The following is a 20,614-nucleotide window of genomic DNA, read 5'->3' on the forward strand; positions in this document are numbered from 1 at the left end:
TTCACGAAATAAGCATTAGTTGAAATAAAAAATGTTATATGGCGGACCCTATATTATACTGTGTCTATACCTAGATTTTCAAGGAAATTTTGCTACGGCGATTAAAGGGACTAACCAAATTGCTTCTAAACTTATAAAGTGCAGTGTATATTATTAGAAAGTTTTAATAATTAACAATATTTATTAGTTGTTATTCAAAGGGGTGTGGTCTAGGAGTTATGATCGGTTTTATACACGTTCAAGTTGTTAGAAAATTGTCGCGTTAATAGGTAGGTTTATCAAAATATCTCTTCTGGTTCTAACTTTATAAATATCAATTTTATGGAAATTATTTCTATATATAATCCTTTCACAACTTGTCAGGCTTAAAATATACTAGACTTGGATTAGTGTAGCAAATTTCTACGGAATATTTTCCGGTACATACTGTATAAACAGTACGAATACACTTATTCGGCAAATAGACAAAACACAAATAAAGGCGCGATGCCATCATAATCGTATCATAACTAAAACTTCTACTACACTGTAGATAATCTAATTAATTAGATATAGTTTCACTAGATGGCGTCTTGCGGTCAATACAGTAAGATAACGTGACCGCTGTAGATGTTTTACGCGCCATTAAAAAGCGGCTTATGGTGAAGAAAATAATAACGGTAATAAATTGTGGAGATGATAATTATCTACACAATTACAAGGGCGTATCGCAAAACCGAATGGAGGCGAGTATAATCGAGTACTTCCGAGCAACGAGATGTGGCGCGTGCGCCTTTCGTTGCAGCTTTGCAGCTGAGCTTTGATTTATGTGTGTTTGTTGTTCAGTTGCGTCATCACATACAGATACATATATTTTGTGAATAATAGCAGTGCCTTTGATAGGGCTGCCAGGTTTTTCATTTTTAACCATTGCTGTTATGAATCCATAATATCTTTTCAAGGGTGACAATATCTTTTCACTTACCTATGGTTTTGGACATTTTAGGTATAAGAACTCCGCTTTCCTTATATAAGAACTTGATAGATCCCGATTTCTTTAAAACAGCTTTCTAGTAACTCTGATCTTTGATGGCTATTATGTTTCAAACGGGCAGATGCTGTGTATATTTGTTGTTTAATTCTAGAGGTACAATATACTTTATTACTTGATTCTTGAAAAGGTTGCTATTAAACATCAATCTATACGTACAAGAGAAAAGATTTTCAACAACATCATTACCTTCATCGTAAAGAAAGCTCCTCTCTTTATTATACTGTAAACTTTATCAAAACAAGGTATCTACACTAAAAATAATAAACAACAACCATTTAATTTCACCTGTAACCGCATATTCAAATGTATTCTTAACCGCAGACAACGACAATGGCGTACGTTTAAAGAGCGTCTGAGATCGTATCAATACGCCTTAGTACAATGTACTATGAACTCTTGGCGATACCAAAACTCTATTTTGCGTAACAAATTCATAATAATATATCAATAGTAATATTATAAATGTGAATGAAAGTCTATCTGTTTGTCTGTTACATCTCCATGGTTAAAGCTCTGAAACAATGTTGATGGATTTTCTATGGAGATATTTGATAAATCATTTTTGCTTTTTATTTGGACTAGTGTAATTCCATGCCTCACTGTTGGACAAAGATTGGATAGATTTCCCGAAGATATCCCTAAAATGTGAGTCGCAAGATCGTCGGTGGCGACGCGACGGTAAGGCCCAAACGATCGGACCTATAACCTAAATATGTTCCTAAATGGATAGCACAGCAACAAATAACACAGGAGATAAATAGATTACTCTTTGTTTTTTCTTTTTTGTCTATTTAGTTTCATTTCTAAGCCTCTAAATCTATTTGAAGTTACCCAATTTACAAGCGAATGGAACCGCGCAAGTACGCTAGTCAAAGCATAATTCATAATTACGGCACCGTGTAATTATTATCTAAGAGTTTTGCAAGTAAAGGCGATTTGTTTATTGAACTGTTTATGTAATATCGGAGAATGTCTTCGGGCCTGTCATCTTTATGCAGATTAGGAAGTAAAGTGATGATGCAATAGGATTGCTTGACGTTGTTGAATTGTAAATAGGACGATTTGATACTATTCTTATAGTTCTATTGTTTGAATACGCTTGGTAATTTACAAAAATATTTTTTAAGATATTATTGTAAATAATGATGACATACAATATATAAAATCACGCCTTCTTACAATACGGGTATGCAGAGACCAGGGAATAATGACTTGTAGTCATAATAATACTGGTATTTGTTCAAAGTTAGAATGTTTTTTTTTAAGGCAAACCTTACCGAAGCAAGCTGTGAACTGTTCCGTATTCAGTTACAGTTTAAATCAGAAAAAAAGATTTATAAATATCTTACATGTTGCAAAAACAAGATTGTTTCATTGCACATAACTGCACAAATGCACTCAAAACAACGAAGTGCAAGCTCTTTCTTATACCTAAATGTGTGTGTAAATTATAACAAGATATTAACTGGGTGCAAGCACCGTGAGTATTGTCGGTCGTTACCTCTAGTTTTTACTTGTATACAATCGTTAGTGGTTATGCGGTTGCCTCAGGAAAATGACGGTCTCGTAAGGAAAGATGTGAATTTCACTAGAATAGAGAGGCAAATTGAATATGAAACTTTCCTTTGAAATGTGCGAGTAATGCAAGGTTTTGAACGCTAGTTATTGCCGAGATACGCTATCAAATGCTGATGAGATCTTGGTCAGTTTTGATGAATGTTATGAAAGCTTGATTGATGGCCGTGCAGTGATATTACGTTTTGTTTTGTTGTTTTCTTATTATGTGAATCGTTTGAAGATTTCGTTCTGATCTCACTACTGTTTCTTTGTTTGAACGAAATTATAAGAGAATGAATGAAATTGTACTATTACACAAGCAACAGCTTAAAATTCACATTGTTGATTAATAAAAAATGTATTTCTTTTTTGTCGGACAACGTATCACAAAAAATGAAGTTTTATGAATACAAGCTTTAAACATTTTTTTTTATAAAAACGAGCGGTATTTGTGTGTCCATTAAATTTTCAAATAATTTCGCCTTTATCTGGGTCGTTCTAGTGATGTCAAAACATAAGCTGTGACATTTCTAATTTTGTTTACGAACTGTTTTATAGAGATGTTTACAAAGAGTTAATATAAACGATGTATTATGAAGATTAAAAGCATGTAAAAAATTCGACCGACTAGATATATTAAGAAACGTTCACACAAACTGGTGCCGATTGTGCGCTACAGTGCACTATTAATGAATAATAAAATTCTCTAATCATTTAACAATAAACCAATGACTATTCTAATGTATGCTTGGATTGAAATCATTATTATCCCTTGCTTAAGGTGTGAATGAGAACATCGTGATGAAACCCTGTACAAACCATGTAGTTCCTGAAGGATTGTAACGTCCCCAAACCTTACTTAGTTTGGGTAGCATTGTGGAGTTACCTGTGCAAAAATGCTGCAGTACAATTTCGATGATGAGCGCAAATAAGCTTTAAGAAATGTCTCCAACACACAAATTCAGTGTGTAAGCAACTTAAGACAAATATTAAATAATGTCATCACCGTTTCCTTGTTCTAAATCTATTCAGTGTTGTGACATAATACCGAGTGCTCCATATCAAACCGTCGCCCGCTTAAATCACACTAAAAACCCTTTTACGAGCGAATCAATTAATTATTTATTGACCACATAAATGCCACGGTTTGACTGTTAAATTTTAATAGGTTTATGTCGGTAATGTTGGCTGTGATCCCACTAATGTTATAGCGAAAGCGAATGCGTGAATGGTATGTGTATGAAAAGATCATCGGTCCGTAATGAGTGTCTATCAATTTCGGATTATTATATTTCTTTTGATTATGTTGTCATGATATGTCGTCATTAACGATTTTAAAGATGATGTGGAAGTAAGTAATATTATGCTTACGTTGTCTTATGTTTATTTTGATGTTATTCAACAAAATCTGTATATAAAAGATTTTATTAGGAATAACCACTGGTATATGCCACTACAGCAAATTTCTTTGATATATGTAGGTATCGGTATTTAAGCCAACATATCGCGAGCACCGGCATTCTAGAGAAATCTCTACAGACTTTTCTTAAAACCTCTTTTCGGGATTATTAAACCAGGCTAGACTATGACGAAGACAGTAGATCTTACTGTTTAAATTCGTAATCTCAAAATAATACGATACCAAGAATTTCATACCGCCCACGACTGTAAAATCTAGTTTTAATTAAAATTTCACCTTTCGCCTGTCACACTCAAAATCGCTGTTATTTCTATTTGTAATGAACTAAGAATTGTGATGAGGTGTCTACAATTGATTTGCTTTGATTGAATTCCGGTACTTCCGATGTTCTGAATAAAACAATCGTTCCGAAAGCGTGTCAATGATTTGTTTGTGAAATTGATAGTCCGGAATCGCTTGTAATGGCTTTTAGTATTATTATAACAAAGAATATTGTATGTAGTAGTAAAATTTTATGTTATGGGACTATATTTTGAATAGTAGTTATGAATTCGGATAAAAGTAAAAGGCGCATTTCATTAGTTAGGTATATGAAAGTGAAACCACAGGATGGAGCATAGCTAAAATAATGTTCTAGTTGGTGGTTCACCTCCTATAGGTGAACCACTAAATAGAACATAAAATATATACACAGACAAGTTTTGCAACCAATAATGCATTTACGTAGAGTCCATATTATTATGGTCTAACCCCTTATTCATAAACATTCTATAATACCTATTTTAGTTAAAGAACTACTAAAATATGTTTTCTCTTTTTCATTTCGCTAAGGAGTAAAAGAAACAACTCTTTAGAAGCCTTTCATATCTTCATATATATTTATGAATAAGAGGGTTAAATTATGTTGCAAAACTTGGAAACGGCAAACGAAATCGTTTCTATCTAATATTTCGTACTATATATTTTCCTGCTAATATAATGTTATTAATGACACTGAATTTTAGAAAGAAATTGTTTTTATCGCTATAACATAATAATATAATTTCGCCTGCATAAAATACATCGGGTCAGCAGTACCTATTATAAGTATTACATAATTTGCATACCACTGAATACTAGAGGTAGATAATATAACATAAAACATCTATAGTGTTGCTTCTTTATATTCACGATTTAGTTGTTATATTAAACAATTTTATATAACAAATGAACCATTCAGATGAAACTGTTACTACCGGATGTTTGTATTATTAAGAAAATTGCTTTATATACCTATTGCTTTAATAATGCTATTTTTTTATAATATTATGAGTATTTATTATTAGGTTAAGTAATTTTCCGTCAGGCAATTATTATCATTATTTTAAATTTTGTTATTATTTTTATTAGTATAATTAAATTTGGAATTTAATATGTACAAACAGATAAATACATTTATTGCCGGGACAGATGTGTCGTGATTTATGGGTCATCAATAAAAGAGTAGGTTTTCTAGTGTAATAAATACCGTCTTATTCATAAACACACTATAAACCTATTTTAGTTAAAAAGCTACTATAATATGTTTTCTCTTTTTCATTTCGCTAAGGAGTGCAATAAACAAAACACTTTATAAGCCTTTCATAACTACATATATTTTTATGAATAAGGCAGTAAGCTTTTTAACCAATTTCTGCCCTCCTGTTGAGCATCGAAGTAAGGTTCCATCAGTGCTTCATCACTTTTAAAGCATGATGATTTTTCTTACAAATCTTCATAGTTCGAGTGTAAAATTTGACCCATTGCTTGGGAGGATAATGCTTTTACCTTCGTCGACTATCACTAACAAAGCCGACAAGAAAATAATATGAAGTTCGTTACTTTAAACAAATGTCTTCAAACCTGTTTCATAAAATACAGTTCAATTAAAACGATATTTTACGTTCAACTAACTTTATTATGAGAAAGTGTATTGTATTTTATTGTAATAACAATATAACGTGTGGATGTGTGCCTCCCAACAGAATGCCTCTCGTCAATGAGGAGGGAAGTTTGAATAGAGGCTCAGTGTAGTTTTTAATAGCTCCTACTATTAAGCTGTCTGCTCATTATACTTACTGAAACCGATGGACTCATGGGGATCAAATCTTCTCACAGTTACGGGGTTATAGGTGTGACAAGACTTTTGAAAATGCGTAGATTATTTTGTTTAATGCAGTTCAGAAATGTCGGGGTGCTGTTTATATGAAATGCGTAGTCTCGGGAGTCGAGATTATGCAATAGTAAGATTTTTGTTTCAAAATCCTTGTTAGTGATTTTATAATAATATGTTTTGAAGACTTCATTCCTTTTTTTTAATACTGCCACAGTAAACAGTTTAACTCACATTTCTGAGTTCTAATTCAGAAATACTCAATATTTGCTTTAGAATATCAACTTTTTATCGCTTACTACTTTCTGAAAGAACAAGAAAGTATTAATTTATGGCCATCCTACAACATACAGTGTATTTTACAAAGCAGAGGCACAGTATTGTTGATTGAATCCAAGTGAGAGTCCTATTCAAATATCGCCATTGTTTCTCTCGTGTTTAAAAATGGAACGTCCTTTCAAGTCATCGCGGCGTCGTTGTCATGGGAACGAAACGTCACCTGTCAAGTTGACAGCATAAATCATAGAGTAATATCGTCGCAGAGTAATAAAAAAAATACTTGCTAACGCTTTCTACACACATTCGATTCGGAATTTATCGGCCTAGCCGGGCGGCAAAACCCAATACATAATTTTTAGGCGAACCAGATCGGCACAAGCCAAAACAAGTGAGTCAAGACTGTTTTGATGTTCGGTAATTTTGCCAAACCGAATATGTGTGTAGCAAGCCTTACTTTCACGTAAACGAAAATGTTTGTTGTGGCATAAATGAATGTCAGCAGCAAAAGTAATAGAGTAAAAATATCAGAGCGTCCATTTTTTTGTTGAAAACGCATTCGTCTTTGTGATGGAGATTATGGATTGTACTCTTTCGAATGGCTAAACATTAACACAAATTAGAGTTTAACGTTAAAGTTAATGAAGCAACATTTTTTTCATAGAATGTTTGCTCACTCTTGGTTAAACAGTAATTTGTTTTTGTTAGCTAGTGTTTTGAAAAGAAATAATTAATATCAGTCAAGTTACTTTTATGATATGTTTAAATTAATGGCAAAAACTCGGGTCGTGAAAGGTGAATGCTCGGAGTAAGTGTTAGGTAACTTTTGTCTCCATAGACAAGTTTACCGTAATTAATATATTTTTTTATAATAAAATAACAATTCAGTTTGGGAGCGAGTCAAAGTCCAGTTTCACATCTTAAGGTATCTGTCAAATAACATATCTTATAGATAAAGTGAAAACAAATGTAAAAAAACAACTTTTCAGAAACCACCTAATTAACTAACCAATACTTATACAGAGATGAAGCTGGCCATTATGTTAATAAATAAATATCATTGGACAACTCACACATGATCGTCTGATTCCAAACTAAGTAGAGTTTGTACTATGGTAACCAAACAACTGGTAAACATACTTATATACTTCTAAATAAGTACACACTTGGATAGATAAATTAACAACCAGGCTCAGAACAGATACTCGTGCTTATCACACAAATATTTGTCCCGGGTGGGATTCGAACCCACCACACGAGTAGTATTAGTACCATATGTACAATGTACATGTGCATTTCTATTAAAATCCAGTTCTAAGACTAATTCCGCAAAGACATAAAATCTAAATGTTAGTTCTAAAATAGCAGTTGAGATGTTACGTTATAATATTTAAAGATCATATCTATCGTATATACATGTAATAAATACTATCTCAATCATCTTGTAACAGTTCTATGATATAAAATATAGAAATAAAGATTATTTTTTATCTTTACGACGTTCTCAACTCAACTCATAGCCACCCATGCGTTTAGTTTTTTAAATAGATGATGAGCCTAGCTGTTAATTTATGCATTTAAAATAAAAAAAATGCAAAATGGTTGGTTTCGTTTAACTATTTTTTTTGTGTTTGGTTATTAGAGTTTCTGCTCTATTCTTTATAAATTCATTTTTTTTTGTTTGATTATAATTAAAGAAAACGGACCTTAATGGAAATTAAGTTTTATACCATTTCGCAGAACCCGTTGCTAGCAAGATTTCCTAAGATCCTTTATTTTCTTTTACAGACTTAGTCCCGACTGTTATCTGCATACAAACCATTTATAACACAGAACAAATGTACTCTACATTTCGTCGAAAAAAATAAACAGATAAAATTACATCATATTTCGTGTAAATGTATATCCATGGGAAAATCTCTTTGCCCCAGTGAAAGGCCAGGTGGTGCGTAGTGCCATCTAGTTAATAGTTTTAATGGTCACTTGTCATCGTAGTGCACTAGTCGTGGTGCAATCGTGGTCACGCGTTGAGATAACGTCGGCACTGCGCACGCGGCGCTTGCGCCCCCTATCGGTATAGTACGGTAATACTTGCGTGATAGTTGGGAATGAACGCGTAAGTCGAATCCGTGTAAGTCAATGTACTACTCTGTAGTTTTGCATATATTTATATAATACTTATATATCTATACTAATCTATACTAATATTATAAAGCTGAAGAGTTTGTTTGTTTGAACGCGCTAATCTCAGGATCTACTGGTCGGATTTGAAAAATTCTTTTAGTGTTAGATAGCCCATTTATCGAGGAAGGCTATAGGCTATATATCATCACGCTACGACCAATGGGAGCAGAGTACTAGTAAAAAATGTTACAAAAACGGGGAAAAATTTCACCCATTCTCTCTAATGTGACGCAAACGAAGTTGCGCGGGTCAGCTAGTAATGAATATGGCGTCGAAATAACATAGATTAATCATCAGATACAAAATAAGTTTGGAAGACTTTTTTCGGTTATTTGAACCATTTGCATTGTTGTTACGTTCCTCATTTGCTTACGAATTGCAAATACGGATCAATTTTTGTGTGCAAAGTTGACAAATACGTAAAAGCAAATAACTAAGTGATTTACGATGTAAAGAACAACAATACAATAGGAAACATTCATTTAGAGCATCATTAGTCAAATCTGAAACTTTTCACGACTCTATAATCGTATAATAACACAAAATAATCAAGTTATAGCGATAGCGCTATAGTAGCGAGTAAAAAAATAAAAATGAACGAGATTTTAAAATCGTGCAACTCCAGATACTCGTAAGTCGGGGTAGCGTAAGTTGAGATATCATTGTACAGTATTAGTACGATGCAGTACAAAGGCAAGGCTTCGGTGCGTGCCCCGTGGGAAACACCTCGTGCCTAATACTATTATAAGTATAAACATGTAATTGTTTAACTAATACTATGGTATATTGTTATGGGTTTTATGTGCGAAGATAATGGAAGGTTGTCAACAGCCCAATACAAAAAATAATAAATTAACGTACGTTGTTTGTACTGTCAAATGCGAAAACAGTGTCTTTTGATATTTTATTTAGAAACTTACTTACTTAAATTGAAGATAGATCGTTGCTAGTTTACTTAGAATTTGCAAGTTCAATTCCAAATTCCATTTAAACCAAGATCCTTGATCTCTACCCACTAAAATGTAAATTGAAATATCTCATAAACAGAATCCCGAGCTACTATTATAAACATAACAATACAACGTTATTATTCCAAGCTTGAAGCGGCCTAGTAAAATATTTTACCTTAACCGGCTTTGTTTGGCTATGGTGTAAGGTTTTACTAAATATAGACATGTTGAATGAGTTACTGGGTGTTCTCCACAAATGCAGGAAGCCGAAGGTAAACAGACAGTTCGGTGGAAACGATGAAAGGGCACACGTTTTCATATAAACGATGCGATTGAAGAACTTCCGAACTTTGAGATGAAACAGACAAGTCTTCAACCAGATGGCTTCAATTTCGCGGATGACATGTTACTGTGGTTTGCTCTTAATTTGTTTGGCGCCAAATAATATCGGCTATTATGAAGTTACAGATAGTGGTTTTGTTGTCACTTCTATTTTTATTTAACTTCAGTTATAGAGAAGTAATTGGACCGATTAATCAATGATACAAATTGCTTTGTGTTATTGTGTGTGTCGGTGTGTAGATCTTTTTGTTTTAGTCGAATTATCGTACTATTTCTGGAAACTGGATTGGAAACTCAAGCGTATTGTTAAGCTAGTATAATATCTTCTTATTTTAAAACATCGATTGTATAAACCATAGCAGAGGAGAGATTAATGTGTTTTGTTATATTGTAATTGTCCTGTATGACAAGATGTATCGATGTAAATGAGGCAAGGGAAGTTAGTAACGATCGTAGCAACTAGTGTTCTCTGTCTAGCCCTATGGCCTGTAATGGCGTGATATTATGTTGTATGTATCATATCGTATTCATATTTAATATGCGCTGAAGCGCATAAAGTAACAAATATGAATACAAAGAAAGATCAGAAACTATCGATTTCGTCATTGGATAGTCTTAGAAACTTAATTAATATTCATCTGCTACATTACACCCGTTGCTTAGATCTCGTAGTGTGTCAATAAAAGTGATCTGTGTTCTAATAGTGTCAAATGCTTTTCAAGTTTCATTTGTGCCGAGTCAATGGCTAAGTAAACAAAATAAGTGCACATTATTTTTTATTATGTGTAGGTTTAGTTTTAATTTAGACACAACCTGCATTATAGTTTTTAATAGTAGCTTAGCCTTTGTCTTTGCCCGGGTTATAAAATCACTCTCTCTCTCTCTTCCTTGCTATGCATCCCATATGTATATGGGGTCAGCTTTCCTTATCTTTTTCCTCGACTTCGCTCTATCCTCAACATGACGTGTTGGGTTACAAACTATAACCCTGTCAAATATCGCCTTAATCGGTTTAGCGGTTTAGACAACAAAGTAACTTTTACTTTTAAATATAAGGCTTGCTACACACACATTCGGTATGTTCGGTTCGGCAATATTTATCGAACAACAAAACTGACTTGACTCACTTGTTCGACCAGTGACGATCAGGTTCATCTAGACAGATTCGGTTTTGCCGCCCGGCTAGGACGGTTAATGCCAAACCGAATATGTGTGTAGCAAGCCTAAGTATGTATGTGTGTTATGAAGCTGTCTTACAACATGTTCAGTCACCGTATTGACATGTCTATCAGCATTTCTGTAGGTATATAAAGTTCTTTGCAAAGTGATGTACTGGTATGGAAACTTTCATTTGCCGATGTCAATTGAACCGCAAAAAAATGAAGAATGGAGGCCTTTTAGACGTCATGCCGCGCAAGTAATGAACTGTTAAATAATTTTAGAAAAACCGGACCGATTTTTGTACGCACTTGTGTCTCGGCGTAAAAAAAGTAGACCTTATACTCGATGACTAATAAAAATGTATGCTAACTTTTAATTTTGTAAATGTGTTTGTTTGCAATTATTTTGGTATTAAAATTACTGAATCGATTAGGCAGTAACAAGTTAGTCCTTGTGAGCAAGATTAGCGGCTGACAAAGGTATATGTAATTCTGTGTTTAGACCATTTGTGACCCGCAGACATATGCTCTGTTTGATAGAGCTACTTTATTTTTAAATAGACGATATCATTAGATATAATCTCGATAAATTTAGTACAACAAGACTTTCTACTAAGCTGTCACACTAAAGATTATGGGAAAGGAATAAGTCTACTGTTTTAACTAACAATAAAAATCCGCGCAAGTAGAGCCGCGGGCATTCGCTAGTAGATTATAACTGTAGTAATGAAATTCCAGATTATTCTGTTAAACGTTTATAATTAATGATGTAGTGCCCTGAAATTGTATTAAAACTAGGTAATATTTTGTATGTAAATGAAGTAGAGCAAAAATAAAATTGTTGGTTGATCACAAAAGGTAACATGAATCATTAGGCAGATAATATACTGACATAAAAAGGTAGGCCGTTGTCTACTAGACCATGGATAACGATGTCTGCCGTATACCAAACGGCATGGAATGATTTAAGTGCGAGACGAAAGAGTAATAACTAAAGTTTACAAGCATAATTTTGTTGATAACGCTAACGGTTAGCTAACCTAACCTGACTAGTTAACTGATATCATCATGTAGTGAGAAGAAAGGGAAAGAAAGCGCACTGTTCATTGATCATTCATAATGTTGATTAAAAAGCAGAAAGGCCTTCACCTAATAATATTTATTTATTTAACTACTGATGTTCGGAGCTCAAACACCTCTAAGCAGCTACCCATGTTAGAAATAAGGTTGTGGATGTGCTAAAATGAAATGCAAAAGTTCGTGTTTCAACCAAACTCACTATATTTGTTCTTTACAACACTTGGAAGTATATAGATCTGATCTGTTTCCTAGCAAAGCATGTGTTGAACAGAGAGCGTAACTTTAAAAGAACGTTACTTTTATAATGATTGCTTAGGTCAGTGTGACCAGTACACAAATACAAATATAATGTCTAGATATTGTATAATTAATTTTTGTATTTGAAATGATAAATTTCAACAACCCACCTATAGAATGTCTGTGGCAAAGGTTGCTTAACCTCCTGAAGGTTTGTTGCTGACCATAACCAGATTTAAAACTACAATTACGGTTTGTTTAATCAGTAACCTACCCATTATGTAAATAAACACAGGAATAGTTATTATGTTGAACATGATATAATTAACAAATGGGTTTAATACATTTCGTTTTCAGGGAAAAGCACGCACGCTGTCATGTTATTGTTAATAGCTCGCTGAAATTGGAATAACCGAAATAATTTATGTATAAATTTATATTTTAATACAATAGTTCTTCCTATTTCATCATCACATTTAAACCAATGAGTGAACTGAGCGCCCTTTTTCAACCTGGTAGCAGATTGGTGCCCGGTATGGCTTGAATTTACTTTTTCGATCAAAATGAAAATAAACTTCGAGTTAAAAGTATTCCAAGAGTTAATCCAGCTTGTAAACTAATGTGTACCAAATTTCATCAAAATCCAACCAGTACTTTTGTGTGAAAGAGTCGCAAACATAATAACAATCTCTTGCATTCTCTCTTTATATTATTAATACCATAAACATAAATACAAATTCTTAACAAAATGTTAAATCAAATGGCAAGTGTTGGAAATACGTTTAAAACGCCATGTCATAATGGTTGGGTGTTGAAACACCACAAGCTCTGGGCCTAAAGATGCACCGTCGACAGACAGACGCGCAGCTAAAATTGGTTCACTAAACACCAATTGCTTTGAACGTTCGCTTTCTATTGTGAAATGATTTTATGTAGGGTTGTAAACTCAGTAATGTGTTTCAGGTTATAAATTATCGTGAATTTTAGTGCCAATTTGTATTTGATTATTAGAATTAGGCTCTAGGGTATTCTCGTCACGATTTTCAGCAAATAAATGATTAAGTTATCTTAGAAATGTGATGTTTGGTGGGATATTATCTTTCATGCGTAGATAAAATCACGCTTGTGTTCATGCGGTAGGCAGTGACGAAATAATCCCATTTTCTGCAACTTTCAACCCACCAATGACATCTACAATGCGATGTTTTAAGGCAACAACTTCTATCAGATCTCTTTTTATTAAATGCAAAACAACAGATTTACAATAAACTATTATTGTGAATTTGTACTTGATACAATTGAAAGTAAATAACAAACATCTCTAAAAGTTTATATTTTATGTCGTGTTTACATTCAGCGACTCTATCTTTCTCTATTCATAACCATTCAAATGTAATCATAGTTACTTATTAGTTTTTCTTTCATTACATCACTCGCATCATTCACTTTTATTAACAGTATAGATATTGAGTACTCGTGAATTATGTTTTATCTTATAAAGATTTCTATAATAAACATTATTATGAGTTTTTGATTTGAATTAGTCATTTCACTTTCACTTGCTTTTAATAACAGTTTATAATAGTCATCGCAGTCTAGCCTGTGGTCTGCGAAAATAACATTTAGTTAAGCCAAAATGTTTTATAAAATTATTATTTTAAATGCTTGTCAATGTCTTTTTTGACATGTTAATAAAATACTTAAAACGTTTGACTTTAATTGCGTGTTATTTTGAAAATAATTTGTGTAAAGAAATTCAAGTCCTTGCGGTTTCGTTGACAGTAGTCGAGATTGTTTCGTAGGCGTTTGGAAGCGTGCTGTACAATATTGTATGAGTTTCTGTTTCATAGAAGAAAATTAGTATGGGTTTAATTGTGCCTTTTTCTCAGGTCGTTTTGATATACCACCGTCATTAAAGACATTACTTACGCTACTTGTATAAAAAGCACTACTCCTCATTATCTTATTATCATAATGTAAATTAATTGCGTTAGTTTGTAGAGCCCGCAATTAGATGATACAATAATAAGTAGCGAGTGGGTCTTTAATTCTCTATAATTATATTGTTTTGTTTTCTTACGAAGGTTGTTCGCAATGTTGTCCGACCATAATGTATTTATCTTCCTCATCGTCTTGTCGGAGATCGCGAAGACGTTATCAGTGACACTTGATCACTTTCTAGCACTGTTCCCTATCATTCGTCTCCATCTTACCTTCGAGTTAAACCTGTTAACATGTGCTGTTGACAATCATCTGGCAGAACCATATGTCACAAGGATGGAGGAAAAAAAACAAAACAAGGTGCGGAAGTGGCGGGTGGCGCATGCGCGGTGGCGCGGCTCTGGAGGCGCGGGCGGAGGGAGCCAGCATCGACTTAAGCGAGACTCTCGGCCCGCGCGCGCCAGTCAGCTGACAACCTCCGTCGCGCACGCACGCCCATCTTCACGCATTAACGCACCGGTATCGCGCAGTGACCGCACTTTCGTGTGATAAAACATACCCCTCGTGTTCTAAACTATCAACAATGGCCACCTACGCTCAGTTCAAACATGTCGAGCTCTACAAAATCGGGCACGGAAAGAACAGGTAAGCCTTCAGTTACAGTATGGATGCTGTATGTAGCATTTTCAGTTTCATCTTTGTTTGAAAGGTCAGGGGTTGAAATTCAGGATTTAATTTTTGTTAAATATTCTTAGTCATCATTTTGTTCATAGAATTTAAATTTCGTAGCAAGCACCGGTAATTAGAACTATTTTCTTAATTTCTGTTATCCGTTTTCATCTCCGCAATACTGCAGATACTTGACTGAAAAAATAATTTTCGTATAGAGCACGATACTAATAACGACAGAAAACGTAGACCAAAAAGTCATTAATAGAAAAACATAAATAGAAATGAATGTAAAATCCAACCCTCCCCTGCGGTTGTCTGATTTATTAACATTTCTTTGTCATAATGAACGTTGATAAATTAAGGGACTTTTCGAAAATGACATACAAAATGATTATTATCCAAAGACATATTACGTAATGTGAAAAGTTTTTTTATATTTTTATCTTTGCTCGGCATCGGAAAATGTGAGTTTTCACGTAGGTGCGTTGAACTCTTGCTGTAATGCGGAGGGCGACAGTCCGATAACATTTTTGGTTTTAACATTTTATTTTTTTGTTCGTAGACGAGGTTTTTGATCCTTAGCTTGAAATCTAGACATTTATTAAAATGAAACAAGGTTTTCAGACTTTATCGCTATATATTATGCATAAGTTTTAAGGTATTTAAGTTTAGAGCTTGGTTTTAGAAATTTTCTTTAACATTGCATTAAATTGAAAGCAATTCTAGACTTTCGCAGATATTTATTTTGTGTGAAAAATTGGTATAATCCTGCCGTTTTAGTAATATCTCGCATCGTGTTAGTATTTTAAGGAGTTTGATTTGTTAAAGGTTATTAGTTCGTAATTATATTTGCGTGTGTATATTTCTCGGCGTTTATTTTGAGCTGCTACAGTTCCTATTATATGAGGAAAAGGTATTTTCCTTGTATTATAGGTACGATATTTTATTGTCTGGTTATTCAGACATAATAATTTAGTTTTGTTATATACATATGTAGTTTCCGCAAAATGTGATTTAATAGGTACTTGAGGTGAAGCCGATTTGTGTATTATACAATTTATTGAAACTTGACATATTTTTTGAAATTGAAGAATAATATTACGATTCTAATGTTACAATTGAATTTCCTTAAACTATATTAGATTTAGTGTATTACAGATTTCAGAGCGCTATTTCGTGACTGTTAAACCTACATAAAAAAAAATCTATTACAAAAAAATACCAAAATAAATTCGATAGTTTTCATAGAAATATTCTCATATTCGTTATTTATGATCGAATCATAACAGTAGTGTGATATAAACCGTGTAAAGATTTGAACATGCGAGCTAGTGAAAACACGCAACTTTTACGATGCGTGCCCAATCATTTCACCTAGATTTTTCTACATAAATGGCCACACAAAATGGCTAGCTATTGTCGAATTCAAGGCTGGGGAAATTGCCGTATTAGGTGTAAAAGTAGACTCAGAAAGTGTTTAGTCTAGAAATGCTTTGTGCTAGATGTTTAGCGGGAGCAGTCTTTTTGGAAAAAATGAGACGAAATACCAATTTTTTTAAGATCTTATTTTTTGACCCTTATGCATTTTCCGTCATATTATTAGGGTCTTTTTTCTCGGACAAGACGCTACAAATCAGAACGTAAATTATTTATGTAGCATAGACAGCTTGGTTTATGTTTTTTATGATAGATACATGACAAGCACTATTTAAATGCTTTCCTTCAAGGAAGTCTTACCGGTTGGACATCCAACACTAAAGTAAAACTAAGGCACTGGTTTATATAAAACTGGTAGATAAAGGAAGGAGACCTTTATTTTCTCCTTTTTTGCGCATTATCTGTACTCAAGGCTGCATTTCTTTTTTACAAGAGTTTTTTTGGTCGAGTTTCCTTATAAGGCTGTCTCAAAATCAGAGGAACTTTCAAAATGTTCCCCCTGGGTCGAAAAGAAAGCTTCTTTTGTAATGTTAATTAAAATCTTTTGCGTGTTCAAACAGTGATTACAATGCGTCTAACGGCGTTTAAATTAATTTATTACCTTTATGATTGTTTCCCGTTGTTTGTATTGTAACTGTTTTACTGCGCCTATCTTATAAAAAACTATTCAACAAAAAGAAAAAATCATAATTCTTAGGAAAAGAACACTGGAATAATACAAATCATATCTATATTTTTGCTATAGGCATAATAGAAAACGTCATTTTGATATGGATCTAGTTACAATTTTGTCCTCAACAGCAAAAATTTCGCTGAATATGCTCGAAAAAATGTATCCATGCGTCATAATACGTTTTGCATTACAGCCTGGAATTTTGTTTTATTTCGCAATGGAATATTGATGATGCAGCTCAAAAAGGGCCTATCAGCCAGTTACTATGAACATTTAGCTCCTGTATCCAATGTTAACGGTCATTGATAACTTTATCGGGTCGTGGTTAATTTAAGCCGGTCACTCATGCTCTCGAGATCGATCCAGTCCTTGAATAAGATTTATGGCTATACAGAATCGAGGCATAAAGTTTGAAACTTAGTTTTGGCTTCGTTTGAACTCTAAAGTTTATAGAAGCTGACTAGTTTTGGTCCGAATGCTTGAAAGTTTTACATAAGTTCTTGAAAGGGTTAGATCCGTACTTGAATGGTTAAGGAGAACTATTATTTAAGAGGAAAAATAAAAAAAACTTTAAGTATAATACAACATGTAATTACATCCGAAAAAAATGTGCTTTCCTTTGAAGTCGTTGTAACATGTTGCCGGGGTATAACCCCTCCTAATTCTTAATAGGTAGTTCAAGAACAAAAGTTTCTCACAGTTTTTCTAGGTCGCCTATTATTTTAATAAATGAATCTGCAACCGTAAAAGGTTAACCCTTAAATTGCTTGTACGAAGGGCACAAACGTTCTTGTAACTGCATTTACTTCTAAATTAACGGAGAGAAGCGTGAATGAAACGTGCGTGAGTTTTCGTAACTTTGAGGGTGATTAAATTATTTCTCTCGGTCTTTAACACCCGCAAATACTCACGAAAAATACCATTTATTACGCAAAAGGTAACCCTGTACCAGTATTCTAAAATTAGTTTTTAGTTTCCAAATACGGTTAGGAATAAATAGGCGAAGGCTACAGGGTGGGCAATCGCGTGCCGCTGCCAACATTAGCATATCATAGGAAGTGTGTGATTACTTGCTACGGACAGACAGACGCACAATGCCACCTTCGGCAATGTTCGGTATATTTCGGACGGTAGGCCGACCGCGGCCTTGCTTTAGTAGCCCTATAAATATTGTTATTAGGATTAACCTCATTTGAATTTACGTCTGACGAATTGGGGTTTGTGCAAAGGTTATATTCAATTATAAGGGTTGGGTTTAGTGTGTGAACTATTTTAGTTTTCGTAAATCAAAGATATGTTTGATGTTTAAATATTATTCCATTCCTCTATGTTTCTATCATTAGCATTAAACACTTGCTTTAACTACATATTGATACAAAGTTCCCTGCCTCGGCTGTCTTTGGTCTCTGCTGTGTATGTATGATTTTCATGTAGTAGGACTAAATAGACTGTTTTGTTCATGTCCGTTAGTGATTGTCCGCTAGTGATTTCCTAAACACAAGATATTTAAAGTTCCTAAAGCAGCAATTTATGGCAGCAGAGACATCATCAATCAATATAATTTATGTTTTACCAAACTAGACTAGTAAAGACATTTTATAGCAAAGTCTCGGAAGCGGTGAACTACTAGGAGTTCATAAACGGCTAGGATATTGATGGCGCTCACAATGTAGTCGGTTGACGTTGTAAGTGACATTTACCCGTATTTATTGAGTCGTATCGCCGTGTCGTTAAACACATAACAGTAGAAAGGCGTATTTGATGGGAGCTTGAAGAACTCTCGGAAATTCTACAAAGATTATTATGTGCAAATATTGGTTGTGAGTTAATGATTGATTGATTTATTACTGGCCTACTGCTGGGTTTCGTTATCTTCTGGGCGTTGGAGGTCTTCATAGTTAAAAATATTTGATGCAACGTACCATTCAAAGAAGGAATTTATGAGGCCTTCGCGTTTACGGCACACCACCAACAAAACACCTCAAAGGGTAGGACAATTTCTAGCACATTTACATCCAAGCTATATACCATCACGCTTTGATTAATAGTAGTAGAGTGAAAATTATAAATTTTGTGAAAACAGAAAAACCAAAGTCACAGACGACGCGACGTCGCGAACAGCTTCTATTATCCTACAAACACAGATGCTATGTACAGATAAGTGCACTACATTTTTTGCGCAGTCAGCATATTCTGTATAAACATCGATATAATCGAAGCAAAAACTCGATAGAGCTGTGCGACCGCATTAAAACGATAATAGATGTATCGATAAAAAGCTGCTTCGTATTTCTGGATCGAGTGTTGGACACATGACACGTCTTGTTCGAAGACTAATGATATTTTAATAGGAGCTTGCGGGCTACATAGTAAATATTTTGCTGTTGGATAAAATTGTTTATGTTGCTGGCTGTTTTCTTTAGAAGCGCTTGTAACATAAGCTATAAAAACATAAGTCTGAGGGCCAGTTTATTGATGCATTGAAAGATGTCGGATAACTTATCAGCTGGATAATGGAATTATTCAGACAAACAGGCAAAAATTTTTTTTGAAAAAATCTTTTATTTTTCTTGTTAGGATCTTGGCTAAGCAGGCACTTATGGTCAGTTTTGGTTAAAAATAAAATTATAAATAGAAACTATTATGTTGCATTTCCTCAATTTCTTTAATTACTAAACTGCAGCAGTTTTATTTATGTTATCCTTAGGTATATTACCTATTCAAGTACAAATTAAAACTAATTAAATGCTTTTCAAGATGCCGCCTTTATCTGACTGCAGGAAACACACAATTTGTATTCACTCTATTTCTCAGAGTTTCAATAAATGGGGTGTAATTTTTATGACAAAGTGTACAGATTAATAGAAATATAAGCAAAGGATAAGTTTTTGCTGTCATTAGTTTATTCTTACTATGTAAAAAGCTTGTAGATGTTTGAAAGGTACAGTGTGTGGTAGAGTTCTCTCAGGATAATTAGACACTACGTCACTAAATTATAAAGCAATATAGCCGCTGGATGTGTTTGTGTGGTCGCGATAAACACAAAATGACTAGACCGATTTGCATGCGGTTTGCACTAAAAAATAGAGTGATTCATGAGTTAAGTGTGGGCTTTTGGGGCAAGACAAAGTTTGATGCGTAAAGTAATGAGTCAGAGATTCTATTCTTATGAGTAATTTAATAAACAATCACATGTGAAAAGAGTACAGTATTTATCGACAATTTCAATCCCGACTACATTGCGTGCCTTCATCATATTTGTTTGATATTTCACGTAAATATAAATATAAAATCCGCAAAGCTTTACTGTCGTAATAATCGCAATGTTTCGCGGAACGGTGCAAATGTCACTGAATGATGGACGACCACGTGAACCTTGTGTAAAGTTTTACAATGTTCTGCGCACGAACTACGATGGGAAAACGAACTGGTAGTAGATGACTTTTTGACTGCCTCCATCTCCTTTGACCATTGCGTCGGGAGGTCGGCTTCGATTCCCACAGAACATTATTTGTGCAATC

General features: G+C 33.9%; 1 protein-coding gene across 5 annotated transcripts in view; it reads left to right on the forward strand.

The window, feature by feature from the left end:
- Positions 1–20,614, forward strand: part of Jupiter (microtubule-associated protein Jupiter) — a 151,253-nt gene that overhangs the window by 61,525 nt on the left and 69,114 nt on the right. For 2 of the 5 annotated variants that reach the window (XM_076128224.1, XM_076128226.1), the window contains exon 1: positions 14,752–14,956. The exons of 1 other annotated variant lie outside the window; for it this stretch is intronic. In XM_076128224.1, the coding sequence (XP_075984339.1) occupies positions 14,895–14,956 (62 nt within the window). In that variant the 5' untranslated portion in view covers positions 14,752–14,894. Of the gene's footprint in view, positions 1–14,751; positions 14,957–20,614 lie in introns of those variants that run through there. 2 more of the 5 variants (XM_076128221.1, XM_076128225.1) reach the window with 2 other exon arrangements.

The sequence above is a fragment of the Anticarsia gemmatalis genome, chromosome 21 (assembly GCF_050436995.1).
Source record: "Anticarsia gemmatalis isolate Benzon Research Colony breed Stoneville strain chromosome 21, ilAntGemm2 primary, whole genome shotgun sequence".
NCBI lineage: Eukaryota > Metazoa > Arthropoda > Insecta > Lepidoptera > Erebidae > Anticarsia > Anticarsia gemmatalis.